Source organism: Lampris incognitus, chromosome 2 (genome assembly GCF_029633865.1).
Source record: "Lampris incognitus isolate fLamInc1 chromosome 2, fLamInc1.hap2, whole genome shotgun sequence".
NCBI lineage: Eukaryota > Metazoa > Chordata > Actinopteri > Lampriformes > Lampridae > Lampris > Lampris incognitus.
The window spans coordinates 134,433,380-134,450,747 of NC_079212.1; the positions used below are offsets into that span (position 1 = coordinate 134,433,380).

General features: G+C 40.2%; 1 protein-coding gene across 1 annotated transcript; it reads right to left on the reverse strand.

Annotated features, from left to right (window-relative positions):
* Nucleotides 1-550: 550 nt before the first annotated feature.
* On the reverse strand, nucleotides 551-9,730 carry ubap1 (ubiquitin associated protein 1). Its single transcript, XM_056273977.1, has 7 exons — nucleotides 9,590-9,730; nucleotides 7,855-7,903; nucleotides 7,504-7,628; nucleotides 3,417-4,250; nucleotides 3,105-3,263; nucleotides 2,412-2,513; nucleotides 551-2,120 (listed from the first exon to the last, which is right to left on the reverse strand). The coding sequence occupies exons 2-7, from the start codon at nucleotides 7,892-7,894 to the stop codon at nucleotides 1,980-1,982; spliced, it is 1,401 nt and encodes a 466-aa protein (XP_056129952.1). The 5' UTR covers nucleotides 7,895-7,903; nucleotides 9,590-9,730; the 3' UTR covers nucleotides 551-1,979.
* Between the last annotated feature and the right edge of the window lie 7,638 nt (nucleotides 9,731-17,368).

Sequence of the window (17,368 nt, forward strand, 5' to 3'; positions counted from 1 at the left end):
TGTCATGAAATTTATGAGATTCATTAATACATCATGATGGAAGAGCTGTGGCGGGGGGGGGGGGGGGGGGCTTGGCCTCCGGTAGAACAAAAAAAATTAATTAAAAAAGTAACGCACTGTAAAATACGCTACATCAGTAAACTGCAATTATGATTAATTAACAAAAATAAATGGAATGCCAAAAAAGTCAGTGTCTTGATGCATGCTCAATAATCCAGGTAAGAAAATCAAAGAAAGTTGAATCAGTTCATCTGGATACAATGTTGATTGACAGATACGTTTCATCACTCATCTAAGTGTCCTCTTCAGTCTAAACTGACTGCGGGTATCCCAACCCTTATAAACAATACAGCTGCATAACGGCCGAAACCAACAACCAGTTTCATATGCAAATATGGGTGTGACTACTAACTACAGTTTCAATGGCTACGTGTACTATCCTCTGTGATAAACTGACTCAACCTTCTTTGACAAAAAAGTCAAGTTTGGAAAAAACCCTCATTCCGTATTACATGACAATATATCGTAACGTACTCAATAAAAATGAGTATTATTTCAAATTTTATTCCAATGACTCTGAGAGAAGAACAAATGACAGTAATCAGTGAAATGAAACATCTCTCCTTTTCTGTTTCCCGCCAAATTCCAGCAAGGCATTATACACCTTATCTTCCAAAATTACCGAGACTGAAATTCAGCCTACAGTAGAAAGTCACACATCATGAAATATCTATTGCACTATATTGTGGTTTACAAACAACCCCCATTTGTTTTTTTGTTGTTTTTTTTTTTACTTTTTCACCAATGACTCTTTTCCAGTCTACATACAGAAACCCATGACAACTGAAAGTTTCAAATATGTCATACTGTGATTTTTGTGCATCATACAGATTTGTACTTTAATCGTATCAAATTCCTTATGTTTAAATGAAAGTGTCAGTGAACTATTTTAAATAAGTAAATAATCTATCAAACGTGTGTGCCTGTGCAGTATTGGACACACCAGTGCCAGAGGGATCTGTGTTGGGACATGTTTTAATATTTTTCGCAGAGGAACTTCCCCTCCTATCTTGCTGCACTCCTTCAGCAGTCTATTCCAGTGCAGGTTGAAGAGCCGCAGGTTGGGGCAGTAGTAGCAGTTATAAGGTTAAAATTATGACTTTACAGATAAATTATGCAGTTCCCAAAACAAAAACAAAAAAACAAAGAAAGGAAATATCTAAGCTGACATGAAAAAGTGATCCTCAGAACATATAGGACAAAATAAACAAAAGCAGATAAATGATGAGTCAAAGAGAGAAGATCACAACTGGTTGCTTGTCGCCAGAACAGAGAGGGCACTTCTTGGGAGTCGGTTCTCTGTCTGCTGGCCGTGCACTTTTGGGTATTTTAGATTTTGATGTTAGTCAGTACAGTCTTAAGAGTTTTCTCAGGGGTCCCGTATCCCCTCAGCAATTTGTTCAATAGGTCTGCAGTAAGCAGTGGAAGATGGCAGCTTACTTGGCAGAGTGTCAGTGTTTGAAACTGTTCTTCCTCTGATACGCTAAGAGCCTGGCTCCAGGTTCCTCCCATTTCAGTCCTGCAGCCCCACCCAGCGTCAGCCACGCCATTGAAAGTGCCAGCTGCTCAGCATGGAATCTAAATGCATTAGCCCAATATTTGCAATCTCCTCTACACAAGAACCTGTCCTTGAATTCTCAAGCAGTACTTAATGTGGACCCCAAACCCAGGACTTCTTAAAACCCCGACACCTTATAAGTTGACCTCTCTTCACTCTGGGCACAGTCTTTCAGAAGAGCTGAGATGTATATTTTAGCACACAGAGGGAAACAGAACTGTATCCCAGCTGTCCCCTCCATAGACAGGGCAAGGGAAGGACATGGTGTGACAGCATAGGCAAAATGAGGGAGGCTGTGTGGAGTGGCGGAGGGAGGCAAGCCCTGGACTGGGCTGGGCAATTTCTGGCTGTCTAGTTTGGCTCAGCTGGCTGAGGCACGGGCCATCAGGTCCTCCAGAGCCTTGTCCTGGTCATTGTTGTGGACCAGCAACACCTCTTTGATGGCCTCCCGCTCAAAGCCCATCTCGCCAAACCTTGACATCAGCTCAAGGAACTGCAAGGCCTGAGGAAAATGTAAATCATTTGAAAAATATAAACATGTACCCCCCCCCCTTCCAACTACCACAATCTCAAGGGATTTCTGCTAATATGAAAACTTTTGATCATCTATATTTTGAAAGGTCCCCAAACCTATATGCCACACAAACTCAACTAAGTTGTTGCTGGTATGTCTAAGTCAGAATCAATGGTATTTGTAAACATTTTAGTAGCAATGAAAATGCAACTTCAAATTCAGTTTTGATTCAGTTTTATAAAGCATAGATTGATTTGGCAAAATAAAGAGTGGACCTACCTTTTCCTCAGAGCACTGGTACATCTCCAGACATTCCTCCACAGCAGTGGCATCAAAGCCACGTTCACACAGACGCCCATGGACAAATAGATAGTCGAGCACCTGAGACACAGAATGAGCACTGTTTAACTCAAAATAACACATCAACATATGTCACACAAACTCAAAAAGCATTATGTGACATATACATAAAACTGCATATTAGCCAAAATGGGTTTCTAATCTCATGAGGTAATTTAGGGTTTAAAACCACTTCTGTGGATAGCAAAAGTCACTATCCTGGAAGGGCATAATCCAGAAACTGCCTCTGCAAAGTTTCTAAGAATGAAAGTCTTAGGACCACTTGCTGTTCAACAATTTATCATTTACAACAATCTACAAATAACATTTGACATGTATCCAACTTCAAAAATGTCTGTGCAGATGATACATCCATAATCATATTTGTCTCTCTGCACTGTATATCTGTAGTACTCACAGGGCATGATTATCATACTTTTAAGACAGAGACAAGTGTGTAATGACAGCAATACCTATTTTAATTAATGACACATTTTTTAATATTTATTTTTGACTTATTGCCCTATATTCACTATCAGATAGAGAGGCAAAACAACAGTTTCAGTTTCACAGTAGGTAACATGGGTTTTAGGATTCCAGATTTCTTTGTCCTAGGTTCAGGCAGGATCCCACCTGCTCCACGTTCTGTCCTTGCCTCTGCATGGCTCGTAGCACGCCCTCATAAGAATAACCCATGCCTACAATGGTTTCCACACACTGACGCTCACTGGGGGTCAAGCTGAGTAGGGCACCGCCGCATGGCAAACCAGTAGGCCCTGATCCTGTGTTGGACTGGGGTTGAAGAAAAAAAATAACATAGATAGTTAGCTTTGGCTTCATTTTATAGTTTTAATTACACTATTTATTTGAAATGAATTTGTACAACCATATCCCTGGATTAGTCATAAAGTCAGTCAAGTCTGTAATATATTCTGTCATGCTCACTTGCTTTGGTGCACCAATCTTTGTTTGTTCAGCTGACTCTGGAGCAACAATAACTTGGGACGTAGGTAGAACCGGAGGGCTGCCATTAGGTAGGTTCCGTCTGGGAGTAGGGACTGGGATGGGGAGTGGGCTATAACTCACAGGGGAAGGGGCAGAGTCACCAGGATCCGACAGCTTGGGGAAGCTAAGAGAGCGGATGTTGCAGGGCCGATCGTCTGTGTCTAGCCCTCCTCTTATAGGACTCCCAGCTCTGTTCATATCTAGCAAAGCAACAAGGCCATTGGGTTTCTGGGCAAAGCCTGGTTTGGCTAAGAGGCTGGTGTTAGTGCTGGGAGGAGATGGGCTGTTGCGGCATGAAGCTGGTCCAAGCTGGGTGGCCTCTGGCGGGGACACAGGAGGAGGTGGTTGGGGGTGTGGCTGGCTCTGAAGGATGCTGCGGAGCTCTTCCTTATCATCCAAAGTCTTGAGTTCAATCTTGTCAAAGGGGTCCTCCTCTCGCTCAAAGTCAGCCAGGTTAAGGCAGTGCAGCTGAGGAGTGCTCGGCTGCATCTTCCTTGGGCCAAGGCTAGGGGCTGGCAGTGGGGTGAGGATGGCATTATGGCTCAACCCTGCCAGAACAGGGTTCAGTGCTGGGGGTGGAGGGTCCTGGTCCTCTGCAGCTGGCTGGGGTCTCTTTCCTCCCTCACTGTCTATATCCTGGGCTTGGGCCACGTGCTCCTTTCTCTCGTCCTCCTGCCTGGCTGCTGCAGCCTCTTCTGCTCTGGCCTCAGCTGCTCTGGCCTCTGCCAGCTCCAACCCCCAGCGCACACTTCGCTTCTCTAGGGAAAAATCATACTGTAGAGACCAGGTGTGGCGGGGGAGGAAGTGGGAAACAAAGAGAAAAGAAAGAAGTTAAAACAAGAAATGAGCAAAGCCACTATGTCTGAAATAAGTCATGGCGCCAGATAACATAAAATGTTGCAACTCCAGCAGTTAAAAACTATGTGGCTACATCCTCCAAAGAATACGCAAGAGTTGTATCATGTTATGCAAAATCTGGCTGCTGTGCCACTTGCAACAAGTCAGCCTGGATGTACTGACCCACCGTTAAAGACATGTAGCAAACTGTGGCTACAGAGCAATGTACGCAGCAGCAATGCAAGTTCGTATAAAAGCCTATGTATACAAAGTTCCTACAAAATCCTCAAAAACAATGTGAGTGGTTGGTTATTAGGCAAAAAAATGGCAACTAAAAAATAAAAAAGTAACTGGTTTAGTTGCATGAGATGATGGTTCAGTATATTAAAGCAGACAGTATACCATTGCAAAACAACTAATCTGTATTGTAAAAATTATCTTCACCATTGTTGGTCTCAGTTATCCCAACAGTAAAGAGGTGAATGGCTTTATTCTTTGGCTTTTATCACAAATCGAAACAATAGGATTGTGGAGAGTTGGGGACTTCCCTTTAAGGTTTTCATAAAAAGATTATAAGTCATAAGCTTTCAAAAATGTTTAAGATAGCTTGGCGGCACTCGCAAAAACACCAATGGCTACTTATGCACATGGAGTTTGTTTACATTTGAGTTAGCCATTAAATTAAGTGATTTCTGTCTGCTAGCGGGCAGACAGTAGTGCTACAGAGATTCCAAAACAGACACTCACAGTTAAGCCACTTCCCACTCCTTGCTCCCTGTTTCGTGCTCACTATACATTTTTTTTAGCTGGCTAGTGCTCTCAGACAACTCTAAAGAGATGCCGATGTTTTATTTCATCTAGTTGTATGAGAGTGCAGTGGTTTGCAAAAATGTTAGCCTAAGAACTTGCAAACGTCATACATATGTGATGTTATGTATGCTCCCGAAGTTATTGTCCTTGCTTCCTCTCCTCTTTGCAAGCATCCACAAGAAGTTTCACCCAAGACCACATTCTCAACTTGTGAGTGGCTTATTCACAGCTTTGTAAGGGGGGTGTCTGGTGAGAGGAGGAGGGACTCAACCAGAGAAGAAGGTGCCTTTGCCAGACCAGCAAATCCAAAAAATGAGCTGAAAGTTAGGGAAAACTACACTGGGGTGTTGATTCTCAGTGGGATCAGTATACTACCAAGCCTTTCACACTAACCCATCAATGACTAACAACTATATTTACCAAGTTAAAGTAAAGCCCCACAGAATTTTTTTTGTTAGAGGTGGAAACATAATTTGCTGTTGAAATTAAGACACACACACACATACATGGACAGAATAAAACCCAAAGACATGCTTGTTTATACAAATATCTTTGGTCTTTGAAACGCAGGTGTAGGTGTATTTTTATTCATATATCTGATTTGTTGCAGTTGGCAAGAAAGGGTTGCATCTAGAGAGGAGTACCTGGTTGCAGCTTGCAGAATGGGGCGAGGTTCAACGTTGAACATTTAATCCCACCTACCCATCCCCAACCCTAACCCTGCCCAAACCCAAGTCCAAACCAATGAAACTGATGCTTAACCCCACCCAAATCGACGTTTAACCCTGCCCAAATTCAACAGTTAATTAAACCAATCAAATCAAACGGTGTGTGGTATTAAACATTTGACGTTGAACGCCGCCCCATTCTACAGGCTGCAGCTAAGTATACTTGCTTCTAGATGTTAGCCCTATATTTGCGAAACTCTCGCACATGTGCACTTGATTCAGCACAGTAGCGCTTATCAGAGAAAGTTGGCCAGTACAAAGGGTTTATATGGTGAGTGATTGATTAGGGTTAAGGGTTGGGATGGGGTGTAGGGCAACAGGCACATGAAGAAACATGTAGTACACAATGACTTACAACACGCAGAACTAAGAAACAACGAGTAAAAAATTCCCACGAGCGTTTCGCAAATTTCACAAATCTAGGGTTACCATCTAGAAAAAACCGTAAGAGAGGCTTCAACTCCCAGACACGGAACTGTCACCAAGCAAAGAATTGTTGAGCACTGTTATGGATGATAAATTAAATTGCTATACAACTGCGTAATTTAAATTTGAAGTTAAATATTCCTAATTACAAACCGCATGAATTGCAGTTTGTGAACTATTGAACTACTGAATTACTGTGAACTAATGAATTACTGTTTGTGAACTACTGAATTGTGAAATATTTTATGCATTATATTTTAAATGCATTGCTTTTGAATTTCAAAGTCATATATTTTGAAATGCAATTGAATATAAGTTACCTTTTGACTTTTTGTACAGACTTTTGTACAGACTTCTGTTTTTATATTATAATAAACAGAATTGCTGGTAACAGTAGTGTGTGTGTGTGTGTGTGTGTGTGTGTGTGTGTGTGTGTGTGTGTGTGTGTGTGTGTGTGTGTGTGTGTGTTTGTTTGTTTGAAAGGGAGGGGCGACAAAGTGCCAGAGAAATTGAGTTGGGATGAATAATTAAGATTTAAGACAAACATTTTATTCCTATTGAAAATCCCACAGGAATACTATATAAAATGTCTCAAAGGTCTGCACAATGTCAAGAAAAAGCAAGAGATTATAGTTTTTCTTTCTGAATCTATATTTTAAGAGTCCAGACTGTGTGTATCAAAAATTATGAAGCTGTGAAATTCAAAACCTATTGTTGTAGGTGTGTTTTCATGGAAAAATAAAAAAACCGGCAACCCTTATGACTAACGACTAAAAAAAGGATGTTAAGAAAAACTTGCGCTGTAGCCCCATACTCTGACCGATTTGAAATATTTCAATAGATTTGTGCTCATATCAGCTACCAATTTATGCGCTTTAAAGAAAATTATAAAATTGCGCTATGGACATTATCGGGTTAAAGGCTTAAAGCTTGAACACTTTCTCACAGCGTGACAGACATAAGCAATTTTCTCTCTGCAACAGATAATTGACCAGTGACTCTTCTACATTATTGTAAATGTTATAATTTTCCTTTATATATTTCCATTAAAAGGTCCACTTAATAATATTCTATTATAAATTGTAAAACCCTTGAACTAAATGCAGAAATTGTTGTTTTTAATGTTATTATTTGATTAATTGAAGTAACAATCAACAGATCAAAAGATGATAACAATTATTGTTAGATGTAGCAGTAGTAACTTTCTATCTCAAAACATAACTAACCTGCATGTCGGCAAGCATGGAGCCACAGTTGGGCAAGCAGAAGCCAACAGGCAGCCCCACTTTCGCTGGGCAGCAAAACTTATCATTAATCTTGAAGGGAACATCATCAAGGTAGCTTATGGGTCCTGGAAGAAAAGCATAACATTTCTGATGTAACTATCCTAAATTGTCTCACCCCTAACTGGTGTGCCTTAATTTGCTTTTGAATGACCATGGCTCCAAAAAACACGGGAAAACCAAGTCAGAGTAGCAATGATGCAGTCTTGGACTAGGCTCAATCTTTGAGCAACCACTTTACTGAAAACAACATCAAAATGTAGTAAATGAGAAAAGTAGAAGATAGGCACTCACCATTATTATAGGTATCTGACCCAGACTTCCTCGCAGCCATTTAGTCTCTCTGGAAATATCATCATATAAGTGCAAACAAGTAATGAATTAGTGAGGGAAACTTTCAGTCGCGTCAGACAAGCACAACAACAGGATACTCCGAGTTGGGGGTTTCTTTCATTATGTCTTACTGGGAGCTCCATCCTTCCAAATCAGTCAGGGCATTCTCTGAAGTAAACTCAAACAAAGGCCCTCTTTATCTGAATGGTTAGACAGTAGAGAGCAAATCAGAGCCTAAGAGCAATGATAGTTTATCAGAAAACTATGAGCTTAAGAGTTTTGCAAATTACCCTTTTTGTACTGATTATTAGCATTGTCCATTCCACTGATTTGCATAGAAAGTCACATTTAATCTGTTTATTTGGTCATGCCATGACAAAATCCCTAGAATTATCAACAGAGAACCCACTGTTTTCCATTCCATGGAGGCTTTCCTTTCGTCTTCTATGTGCCACTGAAGTCCCGTGTTCACACAGAAAACAGTGTCTGCTGTGACTGATACGTTTCATGTGGGCTATTTAGGCTATTCCGTTTGCTAACTGTGTTTTGTAGTCAAGAAGTGAACAGTTTAGATTAATTCTGATAAATCAATATTTTTTTTTACTACAACTTTACTCATGTGAGCAGCCAGTTACTCTAACCTGCCATTCAGGCCCAGATTCTGCAAATCTTAATATAATTAAAAACAATACTGGTATGCAACTCACAGCGACCAACTCGATATTTCTACTATCAACCACAAGACACCGACACGCTCTCCAAGGAAGAAACTCAACTGACCCCTGAAACTGCTGGGATATGGCGTAAATTAACATCGAGCAGTTTACCTGTAGCAGATTAGATTGGGGGGAAAATATGAAAATCAAACAACAGAGATTAGGGGAGGCAGTATAAATCAATTAACGGCCTGCCCTTTTCACTTGAGTGATTGATTACAGACGAAGGACTGCCAGTCATAACGGGAACCTGGGGAATATACAGATCACCAAAACCGAGCTGGCTAACACGAGTTTACGTAACACCCCACAATCGCCGCAACCGTCCCGTTACATTAACGTTTACAGCTTCCGTCTGACATTTGGCTACAGTGTCGCGACCAGAATGACTGCAGAGATTTGCTGTCTAAGTCGGCGTGCACTACACGATCACCACACACCTTTGCCATGCGTAACATTTCATCCCAGCTACTGATGCTAGTGCTTCCAGAAAGACACATCATTAGCATCTCAAACCAGGTAATTTAAGCGTTGACTACTGATCGCAGCACATTACGAATAAATAAATAAATAAACAGCTTAGCTAATTCAGCACGCACTTTCTTGTTAAAAGTTATTACGTGAACGTTACCCAGTCAGCAACGAGTCGGAATTAAAACGTCCTAACCTTAGCCAAACATTCTAACTAGCATGAATGCTATAGCAGGTTAGCTATAAAGCCAACGCGAGCCCAGCTATTCGCCGGCGACCTGAAAAGAGTATTTCAACGTCTGATCACTAAAGATGCTTAAATGAGGCGCTGTGCTGGCGGTTGACTAAGGCGCTACATAAAAGGATGGCACTAATGTACATGTCTAAGGCTCGCCGCTGGCCCGGCTGACGCTCTATGTGGTGGGGCAGACTGTTGTGGCTGGCTGTGTATGCTGCCACCGCCCCTAGAAAAAAAACTTGCCCAACATCCTAAAAAGGATATTTCTTACCTTAACCTACTCCGTCTTGTTCTTCCAAAAGCCAAATAGTGTCATGTGAAGATGACACTTGTATTCAAACTGTTCTCTAAATCGGTCTTATTCAATTTGAAATCTCTTTCCTGTTTCATCGTGGCACGCCATCTTGATTTGTCAACCTGCCTAGTTCCTTTGGGTTCCTGTCTGACGTCACTGTCGTTTCAGTGACGACAAAGATTAGAAAACGCCGTAGCGCCGTAAAATTGAAGCCACGGCTGACTCAGTGCAACGTCTACAATTAATGTTACAATTGTACCCAAAAATATTCTGCTTAAAAATTAAATTACCTAATTTTAGGTATTTTGTGACTTCCAATGGCCTTTGACATAATTTCTGCAAGTTTCTACTCATTCAAGTGCTCTTTAGAGGCATTGCAGGGGGAAAAAAATACAATTTAATATTTTGGAATAATTGCAAATGAAGCCGATGGCAAGTGTTCGGGATTAAAGTCGAGATGAAATGAAAAATGCATTTTCAACCCTTTTATATCACATCCCCGGTCATATTGTGCACCTATTTAACAATATATGCCAAAACCTAAATGGTGATGATGATGATGATGGTGATGGTGATGATGATGATGATTTATTTCGAACATGTAAATAAGCAAGATATAACACACAGATAAGACATTGCCAATAATCTGAAGTGATCAAAAAATCCACTCAACAAACTCAGCGAACAAATTTCTGTTATTATTTGTTACATGTTCGAAAAGGAGTAGGAGGAAGTAAACACCCCCCCCCTTATCACCTACTCTTCAATTAATTCAACTACGGGGCGTGCTGGTGGCTCACCTGGTGGAGTGTGTACCACATAAGGCTGAGTCCTCACTGCAGTGGCCTGGGTTTGAATCCGGCCCAGGACCTTTGCTCCATGTCATCCCCTGCCTGTCTGTCTCTCTCTCTCTCTACTATCACTGTCCAATAAAGGGGGGAAATGCACAAAAAAAAAATTTTTCAAACTCATTTCCCACTGTACTATAGAGTTCAAATTCAATGCAAGTTGTGCTGCACAATACAAACTCAATTACTGTGAATGATGAAAGAAAAAAACACATCAAAAAACACACGAGAGAAAGAAAAAAAGAAAAAGAGACACATCCTAATGTCATGTACCAAGAATAAACAGATCACAATGCTACATACAACCCAAATATCCACTTGGTGTCATAGAAAGAAAAAACAAAAGATGTAATAAGAAATGTTTAGAGATATAAATAAAACTTAGACAGTAACACAATTCTTCGTCATCCCTATATCTCTTGATAGTCGGTCCTTTGTACTTCCTCTTGAACTGCATTTTGTTTGAGTTCCATGCTCAGACTGTTCCACAATTTTACCCCAACACATTGAAATGCCCATGCGCTTCAAAGCTGCATGAACACATAATTTCTTGAAGTTTAATTTCCCTCCCAAATTATATTCCCCTTCTCTATCTGAGAATATTTTTTGTATATTACTTGGCAGTAGATTGTTTCTTGCTTTGAACATTCTTTGTGCGGCATTAGATTTTACTAAATCCCTGAACTTCAAGGCACCTGACTTTAAAAATAGCTTGTTGGTGTGTTCACGGTATGCTACATTATTAACTATCTTCATGGCTCTTTTTTTGTAGTGTACTTAATGGTTGTAGGTTGGTTTTGTAGGTGTTACCCCATACTGCCACACAGTAGATCAGATATGGTAAAATAAATGAACAATACAGTATACAATGATTTATGATCCAGAATGTGACTTGCTTATCTCATGACTGCAATGCCCTTTGCCAGCTTTGCTCGCACATATATGTAATGTGAGGTTTGCAGCAGATTTTGTGGTCTAGGAAGGAATTTATTTTCATATACTCTTTCTAGTTGGACATTGCCTATCACTACGTTTACTTTGTTTTGTTTTTTTTTACAATTTCCAAACAACATAAACATTGTTTTTGTCCAGACTTAAGGATAATTTGTTTTTGTCAAACCACCGTTTTAATTTTTCCATTTCTATTGTGGTCACCTGCAAAAGCTGCTGTAAATTCTCACCAGAACAAAATTTATTTGTGTCATCCGCAAATAAAACAAATTTCAATATTTTTTGATATCTTGCGTATATAATTTAAGTACAGAATGAACAGTTTTGGACTTAAAACCGACCCCTGGGGTACACCACAATTAATATCCATGCATGATGATTTAGTATGTTTACCTATCCTTACAAACTGCTGGCTGTTACTTAAATAGCTTCTTAGCCAATTCTGCACCACCCCTCTGATACCACATCTTTCCAATTTATTAATCTATTGTGATCAATAGTGTCAAAAGCTTTTTTTTAGGTCTATAAATATCCCCACAACAAACTTTTTTTTTGGTCTATGCAATTAGTTCCTTCATTAATTCATTCATTATCCAAACTGCTTATCCTTACTCAGGGTCACGGGGATGCTGGAGCCTATCCCAGCAGTCATTGGGCGGCAGGAGGGAAGGCACCCTGGACAAGCGGCCAGACCATCACAGGGCTGTTAGGCTATTAGGGCTATTATTATGCAGTTAGAGGCGGCACGGTTGCCTCACAGCAAGAAGGTCCTGGGTTTGAGCCCCGGGGTAGTCCAACCTTGGGGGTCGTCCTGTGTGTGAAGTTTGCATGTTCTCTCCGTGTCTCCGTGGGTTTCCTCCGGGTGCTCCGGTTTCCTCCCACAGTCCAAAGACATGTAGGTTAGGTGACTCGGTCATACTAAATTGTCCCCAGGTGTGAATGTGTCAGCCCTGTGATGGCCTGGCGGCCTGTCCAGGGTGTCTCCCCGCCTGCCACCCAATGACTGCTGGGATAGGCTCCAGCATCCCCGCGACCCTGAGAGTGTGGAGTACAAAATGTAGTCCATATACACTCCGTATGTACTCTGTAGTTTTCCACTTCTCTGGTACAGCAAAAGACAAGTGCAACAAACTTACAGACACTCACGAGGCACAGAATGTGATTAACGTAGATGTTTCCTGCATTCCTTTGTAAAATTACACCTTAGTTGATGCAGGAAACATAGTGTATGACACGACGGACTGTTCTGTAAGAAACCACTACCTCCAGGTCAGGGGCAGAGCTTATCCTCACAGACAAACCTCTGTGTGGCTTATGTCTCTCCATCTGCAGATGCAATAAAGATTCTCTGTTTGCTTTAATATTTGTCCGATGATTATTCTCCCCAGAGGTTGCTGGGGCAAGAGGCCATTAAAAGGAAAAAGAAAATCCACAACAAGAGCAGGATAAGCGGTTTGGATAATGGACGGATGGATTATGCAATTATTTATTTCTTCAATTATTTCAATGAGTGCCAGAGATGCCAATCTGTTTGGTCGAAACCTGTACTGGCTACCGGTCAGCAGATTGTGCTTCTTAATGAATTTGTCTAGTCCAGTAGCAAACAGTTTTTCCAATATTTTGGAGAAGTGTGACAATAATGAAATCAGTCTGTAAATTGGTGTCTATCTCCGGTTTTATATAAGGGTATGACTTTTGCAATTTTCATTTTGCTTGGAACTTTTCCAGACTGAAAGGACGTGTTATAGATGTGGGTTAGTGGTTTTGCAATACCTTCAATTACTTTCTTAACTATTGTCATGTCAATATCACTCCAGTCAGTAGATTTTTTTTATTCTCTCATTTGTTTACAATGTGTACGATTTCCTTCTCTTATACTGCTCTAAGAAAAATGGAAGTTGGATCTCTGCCCCCATAGTCACTATCATTCCCCTCTGTGATTGTTTGTGTGTCATTGATTTTTTTTCCTGCTAGTTTTGGGCCAACATTTACAAAGAATCTGTTGAAGTCATCGACCACGTACATCTTCCGTGTTATTTGTAGTCTTGTCATTATCTTTAGAATATTGAGGGCAGCTTGGGCTTCTAGACCCAGTTCTAATAATACTATTCAACACATTCCATATACCTTTGGTGTTGTTTTTATTGGTCTCTAATTCTTTGTTGTAGTATTGCTTCTTGCATAGCCTCATAATGTTAGTTAGCTTGTGTTTATATTTTTTGTATTTTATTTCTGCTTCAATGGTTCTGTGCTTTATAAATTCTTTATAGAGCTTATTTTTTATGACAAGCGTTACATAGTCCCTTTGTGATTCATGGACTATCTTTAGATTTCTGTTGAATTGCTCTATTTGGGCAATTTTTGTCATATAAGGTTTGAAATATTTTTAGAAATGAATTGTAAGCTTTGTCAGTGTCTTTTTCCTTTGTATGCTATATTCCAGTTATCCATCCATCCACTATCCAAGCCGCTTATCCTACTTAGGGTTGCAGGATTCCAGTTATTTGTTAGTAATTCATTTTTAAAGCGTTCATGGATTCTTCTGTTCTTACTCTTATATATTTCTTTTCAAAATCTTTTTATTATCAACAAAAGGAATTATCAGGGTCGGGCAGATGTGTTCCACACTGTTATAAAGTATACATCAAAAAGAAAAAAAGAAAAGAAAAGAAAGAGAAAGAAAGAAAAGGAAGCAATAACAATGACATAGTGATAAAATCAAATAAAACAGCCCTTCCCTCCCACCCCATCCCCTCACCCCTTTTGATTGTCAAGAGTAGTTTTAAGGCACAATATTTAGCAATAAATAAAGAAAAAGTAAAGTTGCAGCTATTTCCATGGAGTCAGGTGTTATTTTTATGTCAAGGGCAGCGGTGAAAACATGCCATGTTATGTCATTTGGGTGCTATGGAAGTATGTTAAAAAAGGGTTCCCAAGTTTTATAGAATTTCTTCTCAAAACCACTGACCGAGAAGCGCAACATCCCCAGTTTGAGGCAGGATATTACATCTCGAAACCACTAAGTGTGGACGGGGCAGCATCCTTCCACCTGAGCAAAACTGCATGTCTGGCCAAGAGTGAAGTAAAGGTAACCATGCAGCACTCTGCAAATGTTAAATAAGGATCCACTCCATCAGTAATGCCAAACAAAGCAGTCAGAGGGTCTGGGTCTAGGCGCTGCTTTAAGATGTTGTATAGAGTGTGAAAAACATCTTTCCAGAATATTTGTAAGTGAGGGCACAGCCAGTACATGTGTATCAGGGTAGCATCACTGTTTTGCATTTGTTGCAGGTGGGGGTGATATCAGAACAGAGGCTAGATAATATAACCTTAGACATGTGGGCCCTATGAACCACCTTAAATTGTACCAGGCAGTGTCTTGCAAAGAGTGAAGAGTTGTGTATTGATGTGAGAATGGAATCCCGTTGGTCATCAGATAGTGCATGTCCCAAATCATGTTCCCAAGCTGTTTTAATCTTGTCTAGAGGTGGACATGTCAGCATGGAAATATATTGATATAAAGCCCCCTAGTGGTTGTCTTTAAATGTGCTGCTTCTTCACTCCATCAAGACGTTGAGTTAGCTGCAGTTATCACCTTCCATCATGTAAACTGTTGTGGGTAGAACAAAAGAACAATAGGAACTCTTTGTTGCAGTCATTTTGTTACAAAACAACATTGTTTCAGAACAAGAGAAAATCTCAATGAAATCAGCTGATTAGATCACTGAGATAATGTATACACTCAGGCAAAGCCACTAGTTCCTGTCATTCTGATTGAAGCCAAAAACACCAAGAGTGAAATTTGGATCTGTTTTGCTGCATTCCATTCACTAGAAGTTCTTGCATAAATTAGCTAAAAGAGTAAAATACAAAGTAAATAAACAAACTCAACAAATCAAATCCAGGATTTACATGACGGACCAATTACCAGACTGATTTTTTTATATACATAAATGAAAGATGACCCAGTCCTAACAATAGAAGTTAGTTGCATGATGGCATTTAAAAAAAAACTGATGAAATCAAGCTGCTTACAGTTACCATTGATCTGTTCCATGATATCAGATGACCTTTTCAAAAAAAAGTTGAGGGTGACAACTCTCGTCATCACGGTCAAAGTTGGAATTCTGACGTCAAGTTGCCAGTCAATTGCATTAGGATTATCGAAATCTTGACTTCCCAAAATTAAATGGAATAAAGCATTTCTCCATTTGAATAAAATGACGTTGCTATTGCGCCGCTAATATTTCCAGGCATTCCCTATTTCAAAATCCCAATAAAAGATATTGGGCATTGTGATTGACAGCTGATATCCACCTGTAAATCCCACATGAACCAAAAGATGATCCATCCATGCATTGTCTGTACCTGCATAATCTAATCCAGTGTCACAGGGTCAAAAAATGTTATGCACTGTGTTTTTGATTCAGGTCATAATGTAAACTATTAACAAAATTAAAGCTATGATTCTTAAGTCTGTCATGTCATTTTTATCAAATTTACTGATATGTATGGACACTATTGCAGTTGCATTTGTGTTTGGGCTATCTGAATCCCAGAGACTTGTTCAACATTAAAGTCACCACTGCTTTTACATCAGTATATTCTCTGCCGCCAAACAAATAAAATGACTAAATGTGGGATTTAGCCATTGATGTTGTGGTCTCTTTTAGTCTTTTATGATAATGTTCAGCCTTATCTGCTTGCCTCTACCTCCTTTATTCTTCTGCACTGGGCTGCCATGATGAATGCTGTGGGCCATATCTTTTTCTTTCTTTTTTTTTTTTGCGGGAGAGTCCCTACCTGGAAGTAACTGCTAAAATGAGCAACCGCAGAATGTTTAGGATATTAGCTTTAAGAAAACCAGCAGGATTATACAGTAAACGTGGCTTTGTTTGCTTGGGCTTATGAAAATGTATATAAAATGATCCAAAGACAGCAGAAAACAAATTTAAATTGCACATGTGATGCAAAAATTAATAATGAACCCAAAAATACAACGAGGAATTAATACATATACATACCAGAAGAGTGCACTCAGCACAGCACAGATCTCCACCAGGCGTATCTCCACTTCTCTGGTGTCTTGGACAAACCAGCTGAGGAGCCAGGACTCAGTTGCGGTGTAAAACAGGTTTTTCAAAGGTTTTTAATTGATCATACGGACGGTCATAACTGTACACAACAAAATGTTAGGTTGAGGCCCAGTAGTATGAGATTAGCAGCACACACACACACACACACACACACACACACACACACACACACACACACACACACACACACACACACACACACACACACACACACACACACACGCACGGGACCAAATGCATAATTCCCTCAGGCTATCCACCTGGCAGGGATAACAAAACGATTCTGTAGCAACTCCAGAAGCAGAATAGCATAAAAACCATATTTAAGTATTCATGTGAGTGCAATGCAAGTTTGTGTTTGTGTGTGTGTGTGTGTGTGTGTGTGTGTGTGTGTGTGTGTGACCATGAGGAACAGTGTCTTTTTTTTAGGGTTAGGGTTAAGGTTAGAATTAGGTTAAGGTTAGGGTAAGGCTTAAAGTTATGCATGCAGGTTAAGGTTAGGGTTAAGGGCTGAATAAACGCATTCAATGAGGGGTCCCCACAGTTATAGAGAAACATAGTGTGTGTGTGTGTGTGTGTGTGCGTGCGTGCGTGCGTGCGTGCGCGAGCGAGCGAGAGAGAGAGAGAAAGAGAGAGGTTGTCCTGAAATATGGACACTCAAAATAAAAACTAATTGCCTGGATCTTTTTTTTACGGTAAATACAAAAAAATAACAATGTTACATTATAACAATAATCGATATAGAAATAAAGCAAATTTACACGTATCTAAATCAAGAGGACGCATCCGCCGTCAACGACCGTTCCCACGGGTGCGCGCACGTCACGTTCACCTCCGTACGTCCTTACGTTTTGCAGACA